The sequence below is a fragment of the Amborella trichopoda genome, chromosome 5, assembly GCF_054954075.1.
Source record: "Amborella trichopoda isolate Santa Cruz 75 chromosome 5, AtrichopodaSantaCruz75HAP2 v2.0, whole genome shotgun sequence".
NCBI lineage: Eukaryota > Viridiplantae > Streptophyta > Magnoliopsida > Amborellales > Amborellaceae > Amborella > Amborella trichopoda.
The window spans coordinates 42137427-42165145 of NC_142340.1; the positions used below are offsets into that span (position 1 = coordinate 42137427).

A 27719-nucleotide genomic window follows, 5' to 3' on the forward strand; every position below is an offset into this window, starting at 1 on the left:
AATGTTAGTCTTTAGAAATTGCAAGCAATGATGATGTAGAAGTTGCAAAGCTTTGGGCTGAACTCTCCACTCGGATTGAAATGAAAATTTTAGGTGAGTTTAGTCATTTCTTTGGCTTGGCAATGAAAAATGTAAAAGATGGAGCATTTCCCAAAAATATTATGTTTAAAGATTTTAGGACGGAAAAGTATACAAAGAGGTTATTTACTTTTTGCATAAGGATGTCACAATTACTCTTGTCTATCAAATTTCAAATCGGGTAGTTGTAAGAGTATTATTGATTAGATTTAAAATTAAAAACATTACTTGAACTTCATGACATAACTCAGCCATCCAATTTGACATCTAACGATTAGACGTAGTTGTGACATTGTAATAAATATAAACAGTCTCATAGTAGACAATTCCTTTTAAGATATAAGAGAGGATTCAATTTACTGGTATTTAGAAAAAATATTTTACTTTGTTTGACAAATAGCCACATGAAACTTATAAGGTGGACTTTAGATTTGGAAAATTGTTTCATGCGGCAAGGACCACATTTCTACATTTGCAGTCCTCAAGGTATACATCATCTTAAAAATGAATGCAAATAGGCAGTTCATTTTAAAACAATTGAAACTAACTGTCCAAATGTTTTCGTATTAGAATTATTATTTCTAATTTTTTTAATTTTCTTTATTTTCATATTCATGATCTCCATGTTAGAGATTACATGTCCTTAAAACTTAAGTCCAAAAATCTATCTCAAAAATAAACTTTTTAGGAGGTGACTCATTTCTATATGGACTCATAGAAATTGTGTTCTTCTACAAATACCCACATGACGATTATAAGGCGGATCTTAGATTTTCAGATTGTAGTTTTAACGATACGAAAATTGTTTCATACGGGATGGACTGCATATCTACATATGCTGTCTAAAAAGTATAAATCATCTATCTTAAAGATGAATGCAAGTAGGTATCCCATTTAAAAACAATAGAAACTATAAGCCCAAATGTTTTCTTATTAGAATTATTATTTTTAGTTTTTAATTTTTATTTATTTTTTCATATTCATGATCTCCATGTTAGAAATCGCATGTCCTTAAAAATTAAGTCCAAAAATCCATTTCAAAAATAGATTTATTAAGAGGCTCGCATTTCTACATACACGGGCTTGGCTGCATAGAAACCGGGTCTTAACTATGGGGGGCAAGTGCACCCGCAGTAGCACAGTATAGGTTAAGGGCACTCCCGTAATTTGTTTCAGACCCTTGTATTATTAAGTAAAATTCGTCCGTACATATAAATGCCGATATATTGTCTTTTTCAGCCTAACCTTTCTCACACTTTTATCATTTCCGAGTCGCAAAATTTTCATGGTGTACAGCGCCAGCAGGTGTCAGTTATAAGCTAGGGTTTTTGAGGTCCCAAGTTCCATGAAAAACCCTAAATTTGATCCGAACTAGAAGCCTTCTGTGTATCTTCCAGTCGTATGGAAGCCCTAATCAGGTGCGTTTGTTTTGCTGTACTTATATAGTAACTGGTTCTTTGAGTAATAGGACTTGCGCCTCTATTGCTTCTAGGATTTGCAGTTTTGGTGAAGTTTTCTCTGCGTTTCAATAGAAGCTGGTATTGATATTTTAGGGTTCTGTTGACATGCGTTCTTTAGTTTGGTTTGTTGTTCTTTACTTTGGTTTGTTCATTAATTCAGAGAGAGTGGTTTCTAATTTTGTCGATTGTTGGACGTGGTTATGGTTTCTGCAATTAATTTTCTCTGGGGCTTTATCTTTTATTTTGACTTGTGTTTACAGTTTTGTATTGATTTCTGTGTATCATTTTATTGCTGGTATTGTTCTAATAGTGTTTATTCAGGTTTAGTTCTGATGTTGATTATGCCTAGACCCTGCTGATTTTCTTTTTTCTTTTTTCTTTTTTTCTTTTTCCGTTTTGTGGGTTCTTACTCTTCCTGTTTATATCTTTTTAAATGGCGCCCATATATCTTAATCTAAATGCCCAAACTCATACATTACTATCAAACCCCTAAATCTTTCCCAAAACAGTGCATAAACACCTGCGTTTTTACTTAAAACTACACTCCCCTTGCCTCCCTCTTGCAATTGTTTCTATGAAACTTCCCCTTCTATAAACCTTATCTCACCTTTTGTTTACGTAATTGATTCATAGAATTGGGATTGTGCTGCTTGTGGATTCTTCGGTTGAAATATCTCAAGACATGCAAGACAAAGAAATTCTTTGTAATTTCTTCCACTGGAATAATATTTCAATGGCTCTAGATATTTTGCTGGTTGTCTTTCTTAGCAAGTACCTTCAGTCTTTACCTGTCTCTATTTGTGCAAAAATTTCAGAACGCTTCAGCCAAATAAATAGGAGATTTTATGTATCTTCTTTAGTTATATATTTACCCGACCATTTGCAGAAGCTTGGGATATAAGAACAAACTAAAACCCGATCGTTTTGGTTCCCCCCCCCCGCCCCCCCCCCCCCCCCCCCCCACCACCCCAAGAAAAAAAAATCCCCCGAACAGGGGATCTTTTATCCTCTGGGTTTTGAGCTAAATACAAACTATGAACTTCAATAAACTTCATCATATTTGTCAATTGTACTGACTTTTCGAATTATACCGAATTTCTAGAGTATTCAATTGATCTTCTCCCTTAATAAACTTCATCATATTAGGGATGCTTTGAATTTCTCGCATGGTGGTAGCCATTTCAGAAACAATGATGAGTTTTGTCAATCTTGTGCAATTGTTTGTGTTTTTTTATTATTGTCTTTCATTGATATTCAAGAAGAAAAGTTCACATCAAGTTGTACTAGGGATACAACCATAAGGGGAAGTGATAAGGCTGGCAACCAGATCACAACACAGACATTTGCAAATGCTTTGAGAATGTTATTCATGATTTCATTGATAACGGGTTGATCATAATGGATCAAGAAACCCAAAAACCCATCCAAACCCCAAATCGGAATATCTGAGTGCTTAAGGACCCTTCCAAAACGCGACGCCATTACCTAGCCTAATGTAGCAATGGTCAACCTGAAGTTATGAATTTGTTAATATGAGGATCTTTCCATCACTCTTTCTATGTTGTAGGAGCTCTGTTCTATGGCTTTACTCATCAAATAGATGTTATTTGTCAATAAATTATAAAATACCAAAGAATAAAATCTCATCAATTTTTTTCATGAAGGAAACTAGAGTAGCAAAACGCCTAAACTAAACCACCCCCATGTTGGCAATGTGACGATCTGCATGGAATATACCTAATCCCTTTACTTTAGGAGTGAGTGCTGAATATAAGGAGTGGCAGGAGACAGGCTTTTCCTTTATTCAACCTCAATAGTTTAAAATATCAGATAATAGTTACCTGAGTTTGCCTCGCAATCAGCATCTTTAGTTTTCGAGCGTCATGCTCAAAGGAGAATTAGCTACCTACGGTGTGCTGATTACTAAATTTATCAAGGTTACCAAGTGCAGGTTGCAGACTCAAGGCACTTTGGGGGTCCGATTGGTATGGGCCTTGATAGGATGATAATTCCACATGAATTTTGATATGCACAATAAATATAAAAAAAAAAGTATAAGTTTTATAGAAATACATAGAATAACATGAATTCGTGTTTGTGATAGTAGGAACTTTAATTTGGTATTTGTCCTAATGTATATGTGATTTGAGACTTCTAGGGTTTATTAGCTGCTTTGCATTTGTGGGGTTGATTTCGTGTTTTTCATCGCACTTCATGGCTTTCATCATATCATTAGGGTTTACATTTCCTTGTTCCTTTGCACTATTGGTCGGTGTTTAATGTTTACCACTTCTCTTTTCTCCTTTGTTTTTTATCTCATATATCTTGATCTCCATTGCCTGATTCTTGATATGGTTAGATAACTCAATGTCTGCTGAAACTCAAAAATTTTGTAGTAAATTTTATGTTAACTTGGGCAATTTTTCAGGCAGCCTCTATGCTTGATTTAACCGCATATGAAGGTGTTAATTTGCCCATAAATAAAAATCTTTTGCTCTTCTGACTTGCTGAGAAGAATAGTATTCTTCTTTGAAGCTTGGCTAGTAAGCCTAAGTTAAGTACACACTGTAAATGATTGTTTTATCTTTCCCTCTTTTGAGTAGATGTTAGAGAGTAACATAGGTAGTTTCTGCCTCTATTATCTAATGTAATTAACATGCAAAATGAAACGATCTGGTCCTTTCATTACATTTAATAAAATACAACAGATTATTTATTGTACTAATCATGTGCTTAAAAGATGAATTAGCATTTAGCAACCAAGTGTGTTGTGGCATATGTCCAATAACTAAAGAATCATTGTAAAGCCCTGTTAGCTGTTCGGTAGAATTCCGTACAAATTTATTTAAGATGGACTTACCCTTTGTTTTACATGTAACGTTATCTAATCTAGAAAAACCTATCTTTACTAGCAAGTATAAACTTGTCCATATTTGTTGGGCCCTCTATTTCTCAAAAGTCTTTCTTAAGGATTTCTCCTTCCCTAGCCAGACTCTCTCTCTCTCTCTCTCTCTCTCTCTCTCTCTCTCTCTCTCTCTCTCTCTCTCTCTCTCTCTCTCTCTCTCTCTCTCTCTCTCAACAAGGAGTGCTCTCTCTCTGCAGGTTTATCTCCTTCCCTAACCGAAAGTTCTATCTCTCCCCATCTAAAACCCTAAACCGAAGGCCTTTCCAACCATCTAACACCATGACCCAAACCCCTCTCTCTTCATCTCAAACCTTAGCCCAAAATGCACTATTTTCTCCAATCCCAACATCCCTGCTCTCTTCTCTCTCTCTCTCTCTCTCTCTCTCTCTCTCTCTCTCTCTCTCTCTCTCTCTCTCTCTCTCTCTCTCTCTCTCTCTCTCTCAATCTTGTAGTGTGCTTGAGGTTAGGGTTTTGGTTTTGCTTAATCTTTCCTCCAAAAGCTGCCATGTTCCTTCATCACTCACGGTCTGGATATCTCTGTCTCTATAATTAGTTCTCTATAATCTATTTCTTATGAAGCTGAAATTAATTAGTTTTCTTCATTATTTAACTTCTTCTTTGATAAAACTGAAATTGACTTCCCCATATTGAGTAGGCAAAAAAAATCAAAGAAAGAAGATTATTTGGTCCTTGGGATTTTATTATGTTTTTGCAAATAATGAATTCTTTGTTCTAGTCTCTTACTACTTACATGGTCTTGGTTTGGATGACTGTATGGTCAGAACATTTGTTCTTCTCCTGTAATCAATTCAAAATTACCCATTATGTTAATCATGATGATGATTGGAGATCGATGTTATATCCTATGGTTGCCTTTTATCGGACTGAAACCAGAATACATGGTTTGTTAGCAAGCAATAAAAGAAATCGCTTGGCTTAAATGTCTCGTAAGTGATCTAGACTTACACCAAGATGGAACTATTATTTATTTTGATAGTTAGAGCACAATAGATTTAGCAAAGAACCAAATCTATCATGTGAGAACAAACCATAATGATGTTAGGCACTATTTTTATCTGTGAATAGCTGAGGGTGAGTGATACCTTATTACTGAAGATTGGTACCAAGAAGAATGTTGAGGATATGTTAATGCAAGTGATTCCATTATAAAAGTTCTAGCTACATTTGGATTTGATTAATGTGTTGCCAAGGCAAGTGCCCTTGGGGGGCATGGAGAAGATGGTTGAAGGCAATCTTTGAGGTGGAGACTTACTGGGGGGATGTCTTGCATTTCCAACCAACCTCAAGTTGAGGTCATTTTGGGTTTCCAAGTTTGTCAGATTTTCTGCTTATTTTGTGGGGATATGAATCCATATCTTTAGGAACTGGTATCTTTTCATATTAACTAAATTAAATATTTTGATATGAGAGGATTATGTTGTTGTTTTTTTTTAATTGTTAACTACAAATATGAGTGGATTATGTTAATCTTTTGTTATAAGAAGATAAGGAGGGCATGGCCCTTGACAGAGCAGAATGGTGGAACAGGATTTCTATAGCCGACCCCAAATTGTTAGGTTCAGGCTTTGATGATAATGATGATAAGAAGATAAGGAGGCCCTAATGTTAGTCCCTTTTGGGGTTCCTTTCTATATAAATAAAGTGGTTATGTATAGAGAGAGAGGTGGAGAGAGAGAGAGAGAGAGAGAGAGAGAGAGAGAAAGAAACTTCATTAAGGTGAATAGATGTCCATGTGAAGGTGAAAGCTTTGTGAGACATTGGGATTGTACATGTTCTGTTGTTCTCTTAGGTAAAAATTATCTTGTACTACCTTTTGACTATTACATAGTAGAAAATTGTCGATCAATGTTCAAGAAGATGGGAGCAGCAGTCTATTGACCTGTGTGGCCACTGCGTTTGGAAGGGCGAAAGAAAAAAGAGGGAGGGTGGAGTTGGGGGGTTGGTTTTCAAATCTGAAATTTGCATCATAAATTAGAAACAAAGCCAAATATAGCAAAAAATGTATTATAAAATTTCAAATGTACATTATCAAATAGAAACATAGCCAAAAATATATTATAATCACAAAAGTAGCAAACCAAAAAAAAAGAAACACTTACGAAGTTTCATCATTATGTAAAGCTAAACCTCACAAATAAAAACAAGAAAATGTTAAAAAATATAACATAACACAATACTCACAAAAATATGAAGCCCTAAACATGAACAATTAAATTTACTTACCTTTTGAAAACCAATCGAAGTAGGCTTGAATCGGCCACTTTTGGTCGCCAAAAGCTTTCTTTTGCAACCTCTTCAATCCTGAAAAAATTTGGGGTCGAGCGCCTCTCAATTTCGCAAGAAACTGAATAGTTTGAATTTAAATTCAATCCTTAAATTTTTTTTATTTTGAGATGAAAATTTTGCTTTTGAGGCAAAGGAGTAGTTGTCCAGGGTTTGGAGGGCCAACATGCACCGCAAATACTATCTTCACCCTTTCAAATGGGGAAAATGACATTTTTGGCCCTTTTAGCAAGGGCAATTTTGGCACTCACCAAAAGGGCCTTGAGCGGCGCAGGCGTTGCTGCCCAAGCGGTTCCCTAGGAAACTAGTCGGCTGCCCAGGGTTACCGTCCCACAGTGGGCTGCATTGGCTCAGTCCAATGCAGTGGGGCCTCCCAGCCGCCTGAGCAGCCCACGCAGGAGGCCAAACGACAGACTTTTCAAACACATTTTGCAAAAAATTATCCGTTGGGCTTGGGAGCTTTCGCATGCATAGAATATACCCACCCCTGGAAAAAACCAATGTCCCCCTCTTTTCACATAAGAATAAGGAGTATATCCCATACATCTTGGATCAGCTCGGCAACCTAACCATTTTCATGGTGTCTTTATCATAAGCTCCTCAAGCACTTCTCAAGATTTGATTTCTTAACCAATTGGAAGGGCAACATTTCTTTGCAGGTCTCTAAAGCTGGCTTTCAATTTCTTAACCAATTACAAGGTTTTCAATATTTGCAGGTCTCTAAAACTGGCTTTCATCATATCCAATGTTTTAAAAAACAGACCGCATGGCGCCTAGGCGGCCTGGACAAAAAGACCCAGACGGCCCTACACGGGCGGATGTACTTGGGAGGGCGCTCAGGGCCATAAGGCCTTTTTTCGTTTTTTTTAATCACCCAAAAGGGCAAAAGGGGTCATTTTGACCCCCAAAGTTGTATAAAAACGTTATGGGGTTTATTTTTAACCCCCAAAGTGAAAAAAAAAAGACCTCAATATATGAAAACCCCCAAAGTGAAAAAAACTACAGGGCGCCCGAGTTCTGGGCACCAGGAAAGCTGCCCCAGTGCCGCCTAGCTTTTTTTGAAACCTTGATCATATCTGGTGAGAGGTGAATACGGCGATAGATGCTCTACCTAGGTAGGGCACTACTGCTAACATCCCTTCAGTTCAGTAAAGCCAAGTCCCTCTCTGTTTGTTTTCTGGTCCTCACCTCAGCTTTTTGTGTCCAACATGGATCTCTCTCTATCTCCCTCCCTCCTTCCCTCCCTCACTCCCTCTGTGTACTTCTTCTTCTTGTTCCCCTACTTCTTCCCTTGTCTCTCTTTGATATTCTCTATGTCACCCTCCTGACTAGGTCTTTTCTGCTTTTCCTTTACAATGCACTTCTTTTTACTCGCTTCACTCAGTCCTCTGTTTTCTCCTTTTCCCTCTCTGCAAATCACTATCAAGCACCTGCTCCTATTCCTAGAATCTCCTACCCCCCCCCACCCCCTCTTAAAAAATTAATAAATAAATAAACTCTCGCTTTCTCTTTACTCTTATTTTGTCTTCTTTTTTTTTTCACTCTTCTCATCTTTCTTCGTCTCAATTTTCCCTTCTTTCGTCTCTCTCTCTCCCTCCCTTCTACCCCCCACCCCTTGAGCTCTTTTCTTGTTTTTCGCTCCCTCCCCTTACTCCTACTTCCTTCTCTTCTCAATTCTCTCCCTTCTTTTACCACATGCATTTTTGAGTTTGTATTTATGGACCATTTTATGGCTGAGCCATGAGGTCCTGGCTTGTCAACTGCCAACCTGCAAGGTGACTTCTGTGTGCTGAGCACCTGATCTGTGGGATGCAACACTTTTATATTTATCTCTTAATGATTGAGCACTTGTCTTGTGGGCTTCCGAATACCATTTTTGCTCTAGATTTTCTTTTTGTTACAAAGCACCCAGCATGTGGGATGTCTGAGACTCACTTCTTGTGAGAACTTTTCTACATCGTTTATAAATATTTTCCCCAAAAAAATTAAGATTGTAAGAAAGAAAGGAAGGGAGGGAGCGGGTGGCAACTTTTTTCTCCCTACTATGGGCATTCTTTCTGCCCCTGAGCTGGGGCCAAATATGCAGGCTATGCACCGCCGCCTAAGCGGATGCATCTTGTAAGCCCATCAAGGGATCTATGTGCGGTGCAGCCAAGGACTGCACCACATTGAAGCAGCTGCATAATGCTTTATGCAGCTACATCTGATAACACGGACTTTATCTACCATAGTTATCAAGACCTAGTCAAACCGGCTTATTTGATCAACCACTTGCTTGGCCGATCTAGTCCAAAGTAAAAATCGGGTATGGTAAAAAAGCTATTCAAACCAAACTAATCAAAACACATGTTTTGGCTAGTCCGACTGGTTTATATTGACCTTACACCAGCCACACAAAGATTGGGCTACTTTTTCTATAATATATTTTTATTTTTGAAGTGCTATTCATATTTTCTCTTTGTAGTTTTAAGAAATTTGGTCGAACCGGGTGGTGTGACCCTCACGTTCAGTGACCAATCTGATCGTGATAATACCAATATATATTGTATTACCATGTTACATTGATTACCAGGGATTTTTGGACTCAAGCATATATTTCTGAGGATTTAATAGTTTGTTATTGTATTTCCTGAATTAAATATTTTCTCTGGATATGCCACTGAACTCTTTGTTAGTAGTTTCTTAGAAATAATTAGAACATGCGTACAAGAAAAATAGTTCATAAGCATTGCACTTCTATAGAAAGGAATATAGAAATGTACAAAAATGAAACACTGAATACATAATCCTAAGAAAAAATTGGTGCTGTCTTAAACAAAAAATATAAAAATCCGAAAGGCCCACCATAATATTGTTTTAATCCATGTAAAAAAAGAAAAGTAAGAAATCAGGAAACCTGTCCTGTTATTATGAGATCTCTCTCTCTCTCTCTCCAAAGTTTTGGTATAAAACTTACATAATTTAGAAAGTAGATCTCCAAAATTTTGGGATAGTACATAGAATGGCTGTGGTTGTGTCTTGTGACATACCGGAGACAATTAGAGGTTGGTAAAGATGATTAAGAACTACAGATTCAGCTTTGTTGAATTTTTTGTACTGGTACCCCCCTTGTGTTCACCTTTACCTGGCTGCTGCTTGTTGACTCCTGATTTTCCATCTGCATATTGTGTGCTGTACACCTCTATATTCTCAGTAACTGTATACCTGAACATATGTTTGTTTTCACTCTTGCCTGTTTGTTCTTTTGTCCTTTTTGTGACGAATGACATATATTTGCATTTTCTTTTTTCTTTTTTTCTTTTTTTATATTTTCTTTTCTTTTTTATGCATTCACATCTAACTTCTTCTTTTTTTCTTTCATTCTGTTTTCGATAGCCAACTTATCTTTCCAGTAACGTGAGATTACTCCAATTGCTGTCAACACAACTTTCCAAATGTTACCATCCCCTCGAAGCACCATGGAGTCACTTGACTCAACTAGGGCCAAGCTAAGGGAATCACTTGCTACAGCTCTGGCCATGGTTCCTCTTCAGCAAAAGAAACCAACAGATATGAACTACAGTCTTCATAGTGAGGCAGCCAATGCCCCATTATCAGCAAATATGGACCACAGACTTAATGAACCAAAGCCTCCTGAAATGGCCATACTTCCTCAGGACCAAAAGGAACCAACAGATGTGGACAATAATGTTCATATTGAGGCTACCACTGCACCATCATTAATAAATGTGGAACCCCAACTTACTGAACCACAATCCATGGATGCGACCGTGATTCCTCAACAGCAAAAGGAACCGATAGACTTGGACAAGATTCTTCATACTCAGGGTGCCAGTGCTCCTATGCTAATAAATGTGGATTCTCATAATGCTGAACCACAAACTACTGTATTGAATCATCGTTTTGATGATTCCTATAAGCTTTCTGAACATCTGGCCAGCAATAAAATTGTCTCTGATAATGACATGGACAAAAGTTTAAATTTCACGTATGACAATATAATCAATCGAATTGGAGGTGATATGTTGAAACCCACCATTACTCATCTGGAAGAATTTACCCCAAAACATGCTTCTCAAGAAGGTTCCATAATCAGTATGATAAATGATGAGAACTTGGAAGCATTTGGTCACAATGTTGAGTCTGTTGTAGAGATAGAGAGGGCTGAAGAGAATAGTGGTCCTGCTTGCAAAAAACCTAGACTGGACCGCACAGAAACTACTAGTACTAGGAATGGTAGGGAGCCACACCTTGAACCAGCACACGTCCTTGCCATTAAAATTGAGGAGGAGCTTTTTAAATTATTTGGTGGTGTTAATAAGAAGTATAAAGAGAAAGGGAGGTCTCTTTTGTTCAATTTAAAAGATCGTAATAATCCAGAATTGAGAGAGCGTGTGACGTCTGGTGAAATTGCCCCTGAACGGCTGTGCTCCATGTCGGCAGAGGAGCTTGCTTCAGAGGAGCTTTCTCAATGGAGAATAGCCAAAGCAGAAGAGCTTGCTCACATGGTGGTTTTGCAGGATTCAGATGTTGATATAAGACGACTGGTGAAAAAAAATCATAAAGGAGAATTCCAAGTGGAAATGGAACGAGATGACTCTGTTTCAGTGGAGGTTGGTCTTGGGGAAAGTTTGATTTCCGATAGGTCAACATCTAAAGCCAAAGAAACTGAAGGGGATGGTGAAAATGAAACCGAGAGAGCTGAACCAAAAACTTCAACCGATTCAAAGAATAAGGAACTTGTTGAAGAGTTTAATGGGAAGGAAACAGTGGACCAAGAATCTCTGCCTGCTATTGTTTCTCTTGATGAATATATGGGTTCAGTTGATTCTAAGGAAACTGTAGATGTGCCAACAATTTTGGAAAAGAAACCACCTGCTTCAGGTGCAGAGAAGATCACTTACAACCTTGGTACTCAAGATGCAGATACTGGTTCCGAGAAAACCCAAAACATAAATGTGTCCTATAAAAGGACTGATAGCCTTTTGAAAATTCGTGATGTTCATCATAAGTCTGATATTGCAGCTAAGAGAGTGCAGGTTTGGGAGGGCCTACTTCAGTTGAATATATCTGCTACAATCACTGCCAATGCCTATTTCAAGAGGTTTGTGTTGTTTTCTTCAATCTCTTCGGTTGGTAGGAATTTTGTTTCTTTCCTTTAGGAACTTATAAAGGGCTGTAACCCGGTGCTGGTCCCGCCTAAGCAGGGTCCCAGGAGGGGTGAGATGGAAACGGTCCTAACCTTTGGCTTTTTATGCACAAAGTGGCCACTCTCAGGAATTGAACCCACACTCTTGCACTGGCTATCCAAGCCTTTTACCGTCACACGAAGTGATGGCCCCTTATAATATATTAAAATTATGTTGTACTTTGTCATGTCAAATTCATGTGTATTCTTTTGAAGATAGGTACACCTACACAAATATACACATGCTGTCTCATGTTAACATCTTGTTACATATGTATCTGCATAAATACATACATAGAAATGCTTACATGCGATTACCCATTGGCTCTATGGTGGTTCATACTGGATGAGTCGATGCTTCTGGTGCTTAAACATATCAATATCATCAGTGGAGACTGACCTACCCAATATCCTTCTAGATATAGCATATAGATATGGCCAGTGATAAATATGATTTAAGTGATGCTTAGTAGATTTCTAAGTCGAGGCTTCGGTTGGTTACTTTGTAACAAGAAATGAACAAAAAAGAGGTACTCTAATAATAAATAAAAAAGAAAATTGTTTTTTCTCAACAAAAAAAAGAGAAAAAAGAAAATGGTCTTGGTAAGAAATAGATAAGAGTGCTCAAAAAGTAGTTTGCTTCAATAACTTAAGAAAGTCCAAGGAAATTGGAAGCAGGAGCTGGTCAACTTTTAAATAGGAATTTTCTAGGAAGCACCTATTCATGTTAATGTCTAACTTCTGACATGTACCATCTTCTTGAGAGTTCCCATGGGAACCATAAATTGGATGGTGTTTTGTCCTTTATTTGAATCACATACCAGAAAAGGGGGACTTAATTGCAAATCCTTTTTTACTAGCAAAATATTAGAAAATTTATACTTAGTATCCTCTGTATTATGACCCTTCTGAAGTTGCAAGTTGTGATTTCCATCCATTTTAATGTTCACATATAGATGTATTTTTGTATTTGTGTGCATGTATATTGAACACACGTACATACATCTGCCGGCTGAATTTTTTTTTAAAACAGACAAACTCAACAGGGACGTCACTGGGGTTTGATTGGCTGAGTTTTTTCAAGACATGGGTGGGTCCTGAGTCATCTACACCAATTTTGTTAGGACCGGACACTGACCAAACTGGTGAGGGCACCAAGTCAGTTGGACCGGCCAAACCGGACTGGTTCACCATTGGGACCGGTATAAGAAATTAAATAATGAATAAAAACGTAAAATAAGGAAAATTTGGGGGAAAATAGAGAAAATTATGGAAAATGTGAAAATCCAAAAAATTAAGGAAAATTCAAAGAATATTAAAAACAAATATTACTCTTCAAGAAATAAAGAAATACTCCTTAATAATACAATAACTCAACTTTGTAAAGAAGACACGAAATGAAAAGCTCAATTATAATATTGAAAACATTAGTCATGAACCACAATCATAAGTTCATATTCAAGAAAAAAAAAGAAACCACAATCATAAGTACACCACAAGTCCACAACTCCACAATCTGCAACCCATAGGCCTTAAAGACCTTGGTATGATTAGAATATTATAAAACGTAAGTGACATAATAAAAGTGTCAAAAATAATTAGTGGTCTCCTTCATCAACTTCATTTCCATCTCCTTGCTCATCATCGGGCTCCTTAGTGTTGACCCTTAAATCATCATTGTCTACACCTACGAGAAAGTTCGGTAATTATTAAGTAAGATACAAATTTACATTCTTAGAGTGTATAAAAACTTCAAACACGACATTATTAATTTTAAATTTTACCTTCTAGTTGTGGTTCTATCTCCATCTAATAGTCTAGATGCTTTTCAGTACGTTCAAGAGCAGGCCTCTCTTTTTCGACAAAGCACTCTTCCACAATATCGATCCTTTCCAAGTCAATTGGGTCTAAGGGCATTGGTTTTCTGTGGGTCCTAGAATATAGAAATTGAAAGATTTAAACATAAACATAAATAACACTAGAACTTTGTAATTAATTGATACATAATGAAAAATAAAATAATCAAGAGTTTAATTAATTGATACATAATGAAAAATAAAATAAACAAGAGTTTATTACTTCTTTTTCAAGCTCAAGTTGTACTGTACAAAACCTAGTTATTTAGCCGTTTTTGCTCCAACCTATTTCGCTCATCAGTGTGGATGTGTTGGAAGACACTCCAATTCCTCTCACCCATGGCTAGTTTGGCTTAGGCTTAGAATACAGATATCAAAACTCCCAAGGTTGGGAATTTACCCACGAAATTGTTCCCACCAAGCCGTTGAAAGTGATGATTAACTAATTTAGATTTGAGAACTAAAGATACACAAGAAAAAATGCATTACATTAAAACATGAAGTAGGTGGTAAAATGAACCAATTTTATCAACAAAGAGGTCACTCTTAAAACATCATTTTATTGCCTCTATTATTTGCTACGAATTATAAACAAGCAGGGATGTATAGGGAATTGGCACCACTTAACTGGTATGATGCAAATGACATAAATAGCCCTGCTAGGTTCGGCTTCCAAACCTGGCATATCTTTTTGTAATTAGAATTTATTGTTCCAAGTTTGTAGCCTGGAACAAGCATGGTGGTTTGTTAGTCTGCTTGGTGAGGATTTCGAACCCGGAAGGTGGGTATTTGCATACCTTTTGACAAAATACTTAAGGAGGTACCTGAATGAAATGATCACATTAAAGTGATCATTTTGTTGGTAAATGGGTTGATATTGACCACCTTAGTGATTTCTTGAGGTGGTTTGAGAGTTTTAATTATATGTTTTTTCTTATTTATTATGTTTGATATCCATGTGAATTTGAGACAATATTGTGTTATTCTGCTTAAGCGATTGCCTGCATGAGTTTCACAAGGATTTTATATATTTTATTGTTATAGTGGCGAGAAAACATCAGCAGAAGATTGGCCTAGCTTCCTCGAGATTAAGGGAAGAGTGAGAGTGGATGCATTTGAGAAATTCCTTCAAGAGCTTCGTCTTTCTCGAAGCCGTGCTATCATGGTAAGACATATTGATGTGTTCAGCTATGTTAAGGTATTTGCTTTATTCTATACCATGTTGATTTCATGATAATCTATACATGGTTCTGATTCTAGAGCTTGATTTCCTTATATTGCTCTGTTATGGAAGATCCTGAGTCCAAAATGGCTATTTGCAGCCAAAATGGGGAAATGCTATATAATTAGCATTCTTATATACTTACATTAGAAAATAATCAAGCAATTCCATACAACTTAACAGATGTTTAGTGAAGCAGCGGCTAATTTTTTAAAATAATTATTGCGCCCCTTAACTTACAAGATGCTTGTTTCATGATACTGTGATGGTCACAGAGGAATTATTGGATTAAGGAGTTTGGGCCTTGAAGAATAGTTCATTTTGGATAGAATTCCTGGCTAAATGGTGCTTGTCACTGTCCCTAAGCCGAAAAATGTACAATAAAGATAGCTAAAGCTTTTGGTGTTATCTTGTGAGTCAAGTTGTCCTGCCAAACCAGCACATGTAAAGAAGTAAAATTGAGTTCCATTCGAGTTGAGAACAGCATGGCCCGTTATAATTTTCCCTACTTCATATTGTCATATGTGCTTGGGTAACGGCAAGATCTGATGCACCCCTCATTTGAAGACATAAAAAGACCATTAATATCAGACATGGGGCCAGTGCATAGTTAGCATGATTTATGAACAGGATAATACCTTCACCTCGCCTTTATGCATCACCGTTTATCCATTTCCAATGTATTCTTCTCATGCTCATGGAATCTGGGCTCCCGCAAAACACATTTCTCAAAATGGTGTATGACAAAATGCTGCGCATAAGATCATGAATCATTCAATGAATACACATACGTAATATTCTTATAGTTAATCATTGAACCGAATGTACGTTCTCAAGTCATCTATTCTTGTTGCATAACATTCTTGAATACAATGTAGGTTGTGCTTTTCTGTTGGAAGGAGGGTTCCTCTGATAGTGGCGTGTCAGATCTACGTGAGGTAGGAAATTTTTTTATTTTAAATGTTGACAATAAGGCGTCCTTGTGTATCTTTAATTGCTGGCCGTCTTCTTTTTCTGCTTTTCTCCATTAAGAGATTGATATTATTTTTGGTTTTATGAATCCTTTCTGGGTAGGTGGTGGAGTCATATATTGCGGATGAGAGGGTGGGCTTTGCAGAGCCAGCTCCGGGTGTTGAGCTCTACTTCTGCCCACCTCACGCTCGTACACTTGAGATGTTAGGTCGGCAAGTGCCCAAAGACTACATTGAGCCACTGAGTAATAGCACAAATGAAGGCCTTATTGGCATTGTTATTTGGAGAAAGAGTCTTGTAACTACAACCATATCACCAAAGCACTCACACAAGCACGGCAACTTGTTAAAGAAGCATGATGTCTCTAAAAGGCCTGATAAAGATAACACCAGCACTAAATCACACCTTTCACAACAACACGTTACAAGTATTACTATTAACTACATAAACCCTAGCCATCAACTGCCTGATGAACCCATCGATGACATACCCCCAGGCTTTGGCCCCCCTCGAGGCCTACCACGAAACGAGGACGACCTGCCTGAATTTAATTTTGTTGGAGGCCCCAAAACGGTGGGATCACAATTCCCAACTCCTAACTCCAATCATGGAAGTTCGAAAATGGACCATATGCATAAGCCTATGCAACCAATTTCTCCTAGGGTGTCGAATTCTCAAACTCAACCATTTGCAAGTGAGCACGTGCGTGAGTTGATACACAAGTATGGGCAAACCAAGGGTCCCACCTCAAGCCCTAGCCTTCCGCCTAATATAAAGATCCAGGCTTGGAATGATGAGGATGACATACCCGAATGGAAGCCACCAAGTGGGGTGGTGGTCGATAGCCGGCCTTTAGTGACACCTCCAAATTTAGCAGTGCCTCCACCCCAAATTGGAATACATTCAATACCCCATCCGCCGCCACAAATGTCTGTGCTTCGACCCCACTTTGTGCAACAAATGCCACAACACTTCCCGCCACAGTTGGTGGTGCATCCGCCGCAATTGGGGCAAGTGCCCTTGCAACCACCTTTGCAGCCTCATTGGCAAGTGAGCCAAGGGGTGGATCCTGCAGGTGTAGGATTTCGTGGGCCACATGAAATGAGAATCCCTGATAAAACAATGATGCAACAACAAATGCATTTTGGTGGGTCGCCCCATGGCCAACAGGCAAGGGACTGGAGGCTCAATGTTTCAAGAAGCCAAGGGGCTTAAACAGTTCCATGTGTGACTTTTCTGATCAAGAGCTATAATGGGGATAAAAGGGTAAGCAACATGGATGGTGCTATTTCCTTGGTTTGAAGATTTTAGGAGATTTTGTAGTGTAACATGGTCTTTTGCAATCTCTCTGGTTATAATGGAGTTGCTTCCCCCTTACTTAAACATTAGTTTAATTTCTAGTTGCTTTGTTTTAGAATTCATTGTAACGTTGGAGCTTGTTTATGTAAAGCAAATAATATTAACCTCAAGTAACATCATACTCTCTCGTTGAACGTACGATTGGACCATGTCGTTTGATCTCTCTCACTAGTAACGTTGGACTCTTTTCTGCTCGATGAATAATTGCGCCAGTTTGTTTAGGTCGGGTCGTCTGGTTCTGGGTTGGAGTTGGGTCCGAGTCAGGTTTGACTGGATCTACCAATTTTATTTTTTCATTTCTAGACTTGGGTCTGGGTCTGGGTCTGGGTTTGGATCCGAGTCCGGTCCGGTTCCAAATGACTTGGACCTCAACTGGGGGAGGTTAGAGTCTATATGATACTTAAGGTCGGGTCTAGGTTGTCCTCACCCGGACCCGACTCAGCAACGGGGTCTGGGTTGTCCTTACCCAAATCCGACTCGACCCGTTGTCACTCCTATGTTTACTCTATTTTTCCACGAGAACATCTGTTTGCTAGGAATCCTCCGCATATAGAGGTATTTATAGCTATATCTCTCTCATTAGATGGCCTATAGAGGTACATGTGGAGTTCCATTTGTAGTTATGGACTAAGGTGGGAAGTGCCACGGACACACTTGTTACCGTGAGTTCACCCCCTCAAAATCCATCTTGTTTTGATCATTGAGGTTGTTAGCTCGATTATCTTTGTTGCCGTGAATCCCTCGCTACAAGTCTTAACCAATCCCTGGCAAATCGATTTCTAGAAATTCAAATACCCAAGAGTCGTGTATGATGTCATAAATTTGAAAAAACTAAAAAAAAATCAAGAGAAATTAAAACCAATATACTACAACATCCAATTTAAGCACCATCAGCACATAAATATACATGGTTCACTCTAATGGGCTACATCCATAAACTAAAGGAAAAAGTTTATATAGAACCGAGGCTTTAAACAATCAAATTAGAGCCCACCTCAAAAAATTTATTAGAAGAGGTTGTTTTGATGCTCAAATATCTTCAAATTGATCATCTCGACATCAAGATGCATAGACATGAGAAAAAAATGGATTTCAAATTTTGAAAATAGTGCATCTTCTAATGCATTTTTGGACGGTCAATTTTCAAAAAATTTAAGTTTTCATATATCGGCTTTATCTACACTATTTTTTAAGCTTTAAAATTTATAATTAAAGATGAAAATATATCTTAAGGCTGTCACAAAGATATCCAGTATTGAAACCACATTTCTCGATACTATTTGAAGGTGCGCTCTACTTTGATTGTTTAGAGCCTCGGCTCTATACATACCGCACCCTAAATTAAAACAACTTTATATACTTCTTAAGATGTTGAACCATTTTTTTAAAAAACGTTATGGGCTCATAAGATAACTGTTTTCACTTTGGTGAATAGGTTTTGGATGCGGTTAGCATGCCGCCAGCCCGAATATTGTAAAGATGCGGGCTTGGCAATAAATATATTTTTTAAATATAATTTAATCCTAATTTTTAAATATTATATAATTTTTAACATGGACATCATGAATATGGGAAAAAAAAAATTGAAAATTAAAAATAATAATTATATTAAGAGAGTATTTGGACCGTTAGAATTTTTTTTAGATGGACCACCTATTTGCATTCATCTTTAAGATAGATGTTTTATACCTATGGACCGTACATTATAGAAATGCGGTCCAGCCCGCATGAAACAACTGTTGAGAGGTATTTCACTGCAGTGGCCTTTTTCACCACAGTGAACAAGCTATGAACTTTTTTTTTTTTTTTTTTTTTTTTCTCATATATACTAATTTATTTATTTTAAACTAAAATTTTTTCACTTTATATTTTAATATTATTTTGGAACTTCCATTTTTTCATAGATAACTTCTATCCCTTAACCTACACGTTTCATTCCTCGTTTGCACACATCATTTAAGGTGATAATTAAATATTTTATCTTACATATAAAGATGAAAGATAGTGAGTAAAAGCAATTGAATAAAAATATTTCTTCTAGCCGAAATTTTAAGTCTCAGTAACAGAAAGTACTTTCTTTTCTTTTCCCTTTTTTTTTTTTTTTGAATGAAAAAAAAGTAGGAGACTTCAACACACCAACTTTTGAGATTGCAATTTTGGTCTGATCGACCTATTTATTCAACAATTTCGAAATGATAAGGCTTGATTTAAAATCACGATGTGGCTACCTGAAACTCGCTTAAAGCTATGATCTATGATTTTGTCAAACTAAAACATTTTGATGGCGTAAACTTTAGAAGGTGGAGGTCTAGTGTTCAATTCTTGTTAAGGACCTTAAAAGTAGATTATGTTTTGAAAAAACCAAGATTCACTGCGGTGGACTACCAATGAACAATCCATCGGTAATCAAACTGCCAAAGAAACTCCACATGGAATGAAAATGATTATATATACAAGGGCATATCCATCGGTAATCAAACTGCCAAAGAAACTCCACATGGAATGAAAATGATTATATATACAAGGGCATATCCCGAATGTTTTTACTGATCCTTTGTTTGATCTCTACTCAACAATGATATTAAATTTGATGAGGGTCCTTTCATTTCGGTGTAATAATAGATAAACTACCACCCTCTTGAAAAAACTATAAAAATACTTTGATGCATAAGTCGAAATACATGGTAAGAAATCTATGAGATGCTATTTTTGTGGCAAAGCCTGCCATATACTGAAATTTTGTAGAGTTTAAATGAGGTAGTTGGCTCAAGCCAATATAGCCTAGGTAACATTTGTAGCCATGATCTTCAGAGTAAGTGTTGCATGGGCACCACAAAATAATGGGTCGAATCAAAAGCCACTAGACATGTACCTAATAACAAAAACATAAAACATATTTAGGACTTACGAAATGGTACAGGTACTATGTTTTCATTCAAAGTGATCGGTAAATGGACGGTCGAATTGGAATTCACATTTAGCAAAGTCTTCACCATTCTAGATGAGTATCATGCCCCTCAAGTCTGAAGAAATTTCAAGTCATATGAGAAATTTGATTTTTATACCTTTTGAAAAAAGGGTAGCCATTCTCTCCTCACATATTTTATCTCTAATGCAGAAGCCCCTCTCTCTTTCTTCACAACCCAACCCTCTCGCTCTCCCTCATGCAGAAGCAGCAGTAGCAGAGCCCGCAGAAGCAGCAGCAATAGAGCCCTCTCTCATTCACACAGAGAGCTTTGATTATATTCTGAACTAGGTATGGGATGCTCCATTGTTTTTTATATATTATATATTTCACCACCATTCCGTTGATGTATGTGTAGCTGTTGTATTTTCTTTTCTTAAGTTTTTTAATTTTTTTTTAATAATTCGTGAATTATGAAATTACAAAAAAAAAAAAAAAAAAAAAAAGAAGTGAAGCCTGAATTTGCTGTACTTCATATTGATTCTTCCCATGCTGATGTACCATGTTTCTTGGTATTCATACTTTGATGCGAAATTGCCGTTTTTTCTTGATTTTGTGGCCTGTATATACATAAAAAGGTTGGGTTATACACTGTGGTTGTTAACAATTGTTGGTTGTGACCCATAACCCACCCCATTGTCTATTGGAGATTGGAATACTATTTGAAGCCATGCTATGATTTCTGCTTGTTTTCTTGTTGTCTTGTGTCATGAACATGGGTTCATTGATTCAAATTGACTATGTTTGTGCCCCATCCTGCAAGTGAAGAAAATTCTATCTTCTCGTTTAAATTTTAATCCTCACTGATAGAAAACAGGGAACTTCAACGCGCCAAATTTTAGATCCGTAATTTTGGTCTGTTGACTTCTTAGTCAAATTGTATCAAATTGAGTTTTATTGACCGTTCCATCAATTTGACAGCAAGATCAGAAAACAACTATGATCTTCAAGGGTGCAACTCGAAGTTCTTAACTCATTTTAGTAATGCCAATTGTATCGAACTCACCGGGACAGAATTGCATCTTGAAATGTTTTTATTATAAAAATGAATGATCTAAGGAACCTGCTTTGGCTATTCATTGAACCCTAATTTTGTAACTCCCTTTTGGACTGTATTCCTTAGGATTTTGACTCTTTTTGCTTATTGGTGGATGTACTTGTTGGAAAATTATACATTTAGACCATTTATCTTTGGTACAAAATGGTCATAATTAATCTTGACTATCAAATGTGAGATTGGGTGGTTGCATTTATTTCATTGACCAAACTCAATTTTCTTGAACTTCATGACATAAGTTATCCTAGGATTATAAATAATTGTGACCTCTTTATATCAAAGATAAATGGTATCGATGTATACAAACCCACACTTGTTTTGGTGAGGGAGATTGTTTAAAGCCCCAAGAAGCTGACTTACCCTCCTTCTTCTTCTTTTTAAATTCCGCAAAAACGATTAGTTAGTTTAGCAGTAAGATTTAAACTTGGATTATATTATCTTATAATTGTTGAACACCATAACTAAAATCAGTGCACACACACATCTTAGCCTTGCTGCAACTCGATGTAACTCAAAATGCAGCAAAACACATTAACACCAAAAAAAAGGTATCTCCAAACCAATTTTGGTAGTTAATAGATTTTGATCTTCTTAACACTTTGGAGAGTTTTGTGTATACTGATGATACAGTGTAAATTTACTATACGTTAATGGAATAGTCTCAAGTTAAAAGCCAAAAAGCAAAAACTTCAAATACAGGTTCTCGAAGGCACGGACCACGGATCACAATATTTGGATACAAGCGTGTGTATCCAAATACACATGCTAAATACAAATTATACATAAAAGTAGACCATGCATTTCATGCGAAATAGGGCATTGGTACTTGTCGCATACTGTTTAGCATATCAAAGCAAGGCGTACCTTTAAATAGATTGTTGCCGTATCAGAAATATTTGTGATGGCCTAAAGATTTATTTTTCATCTTTAATTATAAAATTTAAATATTCAAAAATAGTTTAGAGATGAACACTTGAAAATTTTAAAAATTGACGGTCTAGATAATACATTACAAGATGCGCTATTTCCAAGGCTTGAAATTTATTTCTTCCCGCGTCCATACATCTTGAGGTCAAGATGATAGAATTGAGCGTTTTTCAAAATCGAACCGATATCTTTGTAGTGATTGTCTAAGATGCGCCATAATTTGATAGTTTAGGGCCTCACAGTTTTAAACTTTTTCCGAATAAAATTATCTCTAAGTTGAAGAAAGGGTGCCCCATGTAAAGTGTTTCCCCTCAAGTCAGCCAAATTTTTTTGGAACTCTAAATTCTATGATCAGGGGCAGAACTATATTGCATGAACTCATAAGAGTTTTCAAGTCTAGAAAGCATTTTCTGACAGGTTTTTGAGGGGGAGAAATCTCAAATGTTATATAGTTCAGTAGTAGGAATCGAACTTAAGATGTATTGATGCAAAACATCAGCCGCTAATCGCTCAAGCCCAAGCCCAAGCCCAATTCCTAGACTACCCAAACTTGCCCCAAGAGAAATGAACTTTCCCTTCATTAGTGGTGAGCTGGAACTCAAAGCTATGACTGGTTTCGCAACTTTTCATAGTTGATGGACCGTTCAACTGCAATGAACTGCTGCAGTTCTTGCTCCTTCATTTAAGAGCTGCAATGAGTTAGGAGTTTGGTCCACTCCAGCTACTTAGCAGTGAGGTCTTTTCTTCTATTGGTTTACAAGACTACCCCACTCTAGTTGGAAGCGACCATAGATCTTTGGAAACTCATATTTTTCTTGTTCAAAAAATGAAAGGACGCGGTTAGCATGCGACCAGCCCGCATACTATAGAAATGCGGGCTTGACAATAAACATACCTTTTAAATATAATTTGATCCTAATATTTAGAGAATATATAATCTTTAAAATGAAAATCATGAATATGAAAAAAAAAAAAAAAAAAAAGAAATTGAAAACTAAAAATAATAGTTATATTAATAAAACATTTGGACCGTTAGTTACAATAGTTTTTAGATCTTTAAGATAGATGCTTTATACCTCAGGACTGCATATTATAGAAATGTGGTTCAGCCCGTAAGAAACAATTGTTCAAAATAAAAAATACTTGATGCAACAGACTCCCTGAAATAAGCAAACATGTTCTTAGAAGTTTAAAAAAAAACAGAAAAAAAAAAACCCAGCAAGTTTGCAAGTCTGATTTTATCAAACACTGGCACTCAACATTCCATATATCATCTGCCTAATATTCTTGAGTGAGACAGAGGAGACCGGAATTTCACGTGTAGGGGTGAAATCCGGAGATCTACAAAGGAACGCCAAAAGTGAAGGCAACTCTCGAGATCCCTATCGATGCTGGAGTGCGAAAGCATGACGAGCGAACATGATTAGATACCATGATAGTCCATATGCCATAAACGATGAATGTTGACCCTTAATCTACACGGATCAGACAGCAATTGCGGCAGCTACTCGAAGATAGCATAAACCCATTAACCAAATGATCTTCCCAATCCACTTATCGTGTATGTGTGTGGTATACACACGTGAGACATCGAAAAGAAACAAAACGCCTGCGCAACAGACTTTGGGAAAAAAGACAAAATTTCTAAAGAGAATGTACACTACAAGATGACCTTTGGTACAGGATCACAATAACTAATAGCCCTCAAATGCGAAATTTGACTTGTAATCGATCACAATAACTAATAACCATCAGATGCAAAATTAATTTGAATTGTATTGGTAAATATTTCCTAGCTACTTTGAGACCAAGCAACAGGCCAGCCAAAATTGAATATCACCTCCTCGGACCATGGTCTCATTATATACCTCTCCATTTCCTAGAACCAAAGGTTCCAACTTTTTAAACCAAATGAGAGTGGCCAACTTCTACTTCATTTTTTGGTAAATTATTTTGGAAAAATTCTACACTTCCCCTATGGCATAAAAGATCCATGCTTCCCCAATCCAATCGTCCTAGATCAAGTGCACGACTGACCGTTTGATTTTGATCCGATGCCTCATATTATTTTAGTTTTAGTTATTTTCTACAAATTATTTGAATATAAAATTTTGTACATACCATCATCTCAATGGGACCCACCTAAAATAAAATTACAAACAATTTTTCCAAAAAATATAATGACCAAAATACCCTTTGAAGTTTCAAAGGGCATTTTGGCCATTGTATTGATAATAATTTTTTATAATTTTTTTCTAGGTGCCACTTTAAGTGAGTGGATGCCCCAACTTTAGTGTCAAAATGGTTTGAAAAATAAAAATTAAAAATTAAAATTAAAAATAAAACAATGTAGAGATTGTGATTGGAGCCATCTCAACCATCCATTGGACAGTTGGATAGGGGCAAGCATATAAGTTTTATGGGGAAGCATAGAAAGCTTGCCCCTTATTTTTTAAGTAAATATATTTTCTGTAAAGTACAGAAAATGAGACAACTGGGGTGGGGGAGAAGAAGTCAAGAATTTTAAAGGCAAACAGGTGTAGACATTACAAGCACCATGATGCATGTGTCGAGTATAACATTTTCAAATTGAAAATGCTGATCATAGGTAGCATGTACCTCTCAGAATCCAAGCCATACATTCAAATGAGACAGAATCTGAACCACAGACAAGAGTACTATAGACCCATATGGGAAAAAATGCCCCAAGCGACCTTGGTGCAATGTACATGGACATACTATCTATACCTCACATCAGAATCAGCAGCAAAGGCTGCCAAGTTCTAAAAGAAGACTACATCTCAAAAGCCCTACTAGAACCAAAATGCTAAGACCAAAAAAGGGGCTGCATAGAGCTCATACTCCTCTCAAAATATCATAACCAATTTGTGCAGTGTTTCTCTCAAATTATACACAATCAGAATAGGATTTACCCCAAAAAAGAAAGAACAAAAAGGGATTCCCTGAAATGAGACTCAGAAAACAAGAAAAAAGAAAAATATTCTCACTTCAATTATACAGTCTAAAAACACAAGTGAAGCTGAGCAATTTAGCCTTAAAAAGAATCCGCTGCTTCGATGATGTCTTCCTCATGATCCGCCGCTTTATAAATGTCCCTTCCGTCTTTGTCCCTCTTTTTCCGAGTCCTTCAAACTGCTTCATCTTTGCAGATCCTCTCTGTGTGCTTGTAATTTTGAAATCTGATAACTCGAGATGGGGTTAGCTGAAAATACATAATTAAGCAATCAAATACTCAGGTTTTCGAGGGCTATTGAACTCCCATTCAAGGTATTGGCTACTTCAATCTTGGCCTTATGGTTGATTCCACCATTTTCTGGTGCACTGCACATCTTATCAATGGCAGGTTGGGAGACAGCTGAGCTACGAGCCCCACCGAAATATGTTGAATAAGGGAAGTATTCAGCACATCGTGTTCTCCACCCTTCATCAAAAACTAGTTTGTTAGGTCAAATAATATGACAGATGCAAGCCAAGGTATTATAAGATTGCAGTTCAAGGATAGTGGATTTAGTACTGCAAATTTTAACATTCTAGAGGAAACCCATATGATTGAAAATAAACAAATTCTCAAGTTCATTCCAAAATTTTGTTGCAAATTATTGTTACTAAACACGTACAAAACATAAGCAATGCACTAAGAAGCCAGTGTTGCTGACCGCTGCCCTTCCCTTACAAAAAAAATGCCAGGTTCCTGAATCATACAAGCAGTCCACAGAAATAGTTCACAAATTCACTTACTAGAAGCAGCATCAGAATCTGCAAATACTGTTCCAAGCAAATTATGTACAGAGACACAATCTTTAAGCTTCCATTCTCTTACTGGTCCCAAGGCACCATTGCTGCATGGTTGCCATCACCGAGATGTCAGAGAAATTCCCAAGTAGTAGGAAGAAAAATATATGGATTTAGTTTATTTAAGAAAACATCACCTTGTGACCAAGTTATTACTCGACTCTTCAATAAGCTTGATTGCTTCAGACTTTTTTTCAGGGGCAAGAATATAAAGCATTTCAGCTGCTGCAGCTCGATGCATCAAAGAATCTTCACAAAGTCCACACAATTAGTTATAGGAAAAAGGGTGTGGTACGTATAAGGCTGAGGCCCTAAACAATCAAAGTAAGACGCACCTTCAAATAACACATTCTGATGAACACATAATTAAGAGATCTATCAAGAGAGGGAGATGCTAACCTTTGTGCTGCTCGAGGAAAGAATCGTTTGCCTCCATAAGGGACTTCCCATGCAAAATGCTGGCATTGGCAATGCATAAAATATTATCATTAAAAAATTTATAGAAGGGTATAATGCAAAAAGAGAAACCTCACGTCGAAAATGGTTTAAAAACCTTATCACAGGCCTTTCTGCCTCCAGAACGCTCCAGATAAGTTTCTCTGACTCAGTCTCCGGTGTGGCGAAACTGTCAACTTTGTTGAAAAATCGGATCTGCAATGAATAAGAACTCAAAAAGAATAAGATGACCATCATGGTTTTAAATCATCCTAAAATAGAAGCATACAGAGTATAAGGTAATGTAATCTTGCTTTCAAGTTCAATAACAAAAAACAGAGCATAAACATCTAGTTAAAATAAGTTGGGTCTTGAGCCATCCAAGGGGTGGGAAAGAAAACTTCTTTATCATAATCTTGAATTGATCTATATTGTAGTTGTTAGTGCTAGGAAACACTAGCAGTAATAAAACGAACATGCTTCTCTAAGAAAAGATGGAAAGAGTAACCGCTATGAATAGATGCACCGTGAACATGGTAGAGGAATGCCTCGAGATGTGAGGCTCTTAAAAGGAGCCTGAGGAATTGAGAATTCGCTTGTTAAGAATATCAATATCAATTAACTAAAAACAGTAAAAAGTATCAGTTCTACATGTAAGCATAGATGGATATCTACTGTATAAACCGAAAACTATACGTAGTACAGTAGTAGTCAAAAGTGAGGCATATAATTCTTGGTTAAATGTTAACATGTGTATATTTTCCAGATCTGGCACCAAATTATCCTCTTCCTTTTTCCAATTTTGACCTATCCATTATATCGATCAGTCACTGTCTCCATCATTGAAAGTTTTAAAAAAGGGAAAAAAAAGACATGATTTATGCCTTTAAGGTTCACAAATCTCTAATTTCCCTAACCCACGTCATGAATTTAATTTAAAAAGCCAAAATGTCATAAGCACATAACAACTTCCCACTAAGTCACTCCTTTGCAGCTCGATAATGCAATTTAACAATAATATATGAACTTTGTCCACCATAAAAGAATCCCATTAATTAGAATCTTCACATTCAAACCAAAACAAAATATATAGTGAAGGACTGTAGTGAACTTAGTAGCTATGTCATTCACAAGAAAAAGTTCAAGTCAGAATCACAGCTAAAACTGCAGTGCAATGG

General features: G+C 36.9%; 2 protein-coding genes and 1 non-coding gene across 7 annotated transcripts in view; 2 read left to right on the forward strand and 1 right to left on the reverse strand.

The window, feature by feature from the left end:
* The first annotated feature begins 1338 nt into the window (after positions 1-1338).
* On the forward strand, positions 1339-17482 carry LOC18434265 (uncharacterized). Its single transcript, XM_011625078.3, has 5 exons — positions 1339-1496; positions 10123-11851; positions 14836-14956; positions 15892-15951; positions 16088-17482. The coding sequence occupies exons 2-5, from the start codon at positions 10182-10184 to the stop codon at positions 17198-17200; spliced, it is 2964 nt and encodes a 987-aa protein (XP_011623380.1). The 5' UTR covers positions 1339-1496; positions 10123-10181; the 3' UTR covers positions 17201-17482.
* LOC148782115 (small nucleolar RNA snoR77) lies at positions 3965-4098 on the forward strand. The gene has a single exon (XR_016056740.1). It is a non-coding gene; the product is annotated as a small nucleolar RNA snoR77 (small nucleolar RNA).
* A 7470-nt stretch (positions 17483-24952) lies between the features above and the next one.
* Positions 24953-27719, reverse strand: part of EMB2753 (tetratricopeptide repeat (TPR)-containing protein) — a 28488-nt gene continuing 25721 nt past the window's right edge. For all 5 annotated transcript variants that reach the window (XR_016056342.1, XM_088867979.1, XM_088867982.1 and 2 more), the window contains 5 exons: positions 26660-26757; positions 26506-26564; positions 26244-26355; positions 26053-26153; positions 24953-25735 (listed from right to left, as the gene is read on the reverse strand). Coding sequence is in view for 4 of the 5 variants with exons in the window: in XM_088867979.1 (XP_088724105.1) it covers positions 25539-25735; positions 26053-26153; positions 26244-26355; positions 26506-26564; positions 26660-26757 (567 nt within the window). In the remaining variant the exon portion in view is untranslated. The remainder of the gene's footprint in view (positions 25736-26052; positions 26154-26243; positions 26356-26505; positions 26565-26659; positions 26758-27719) is intronic.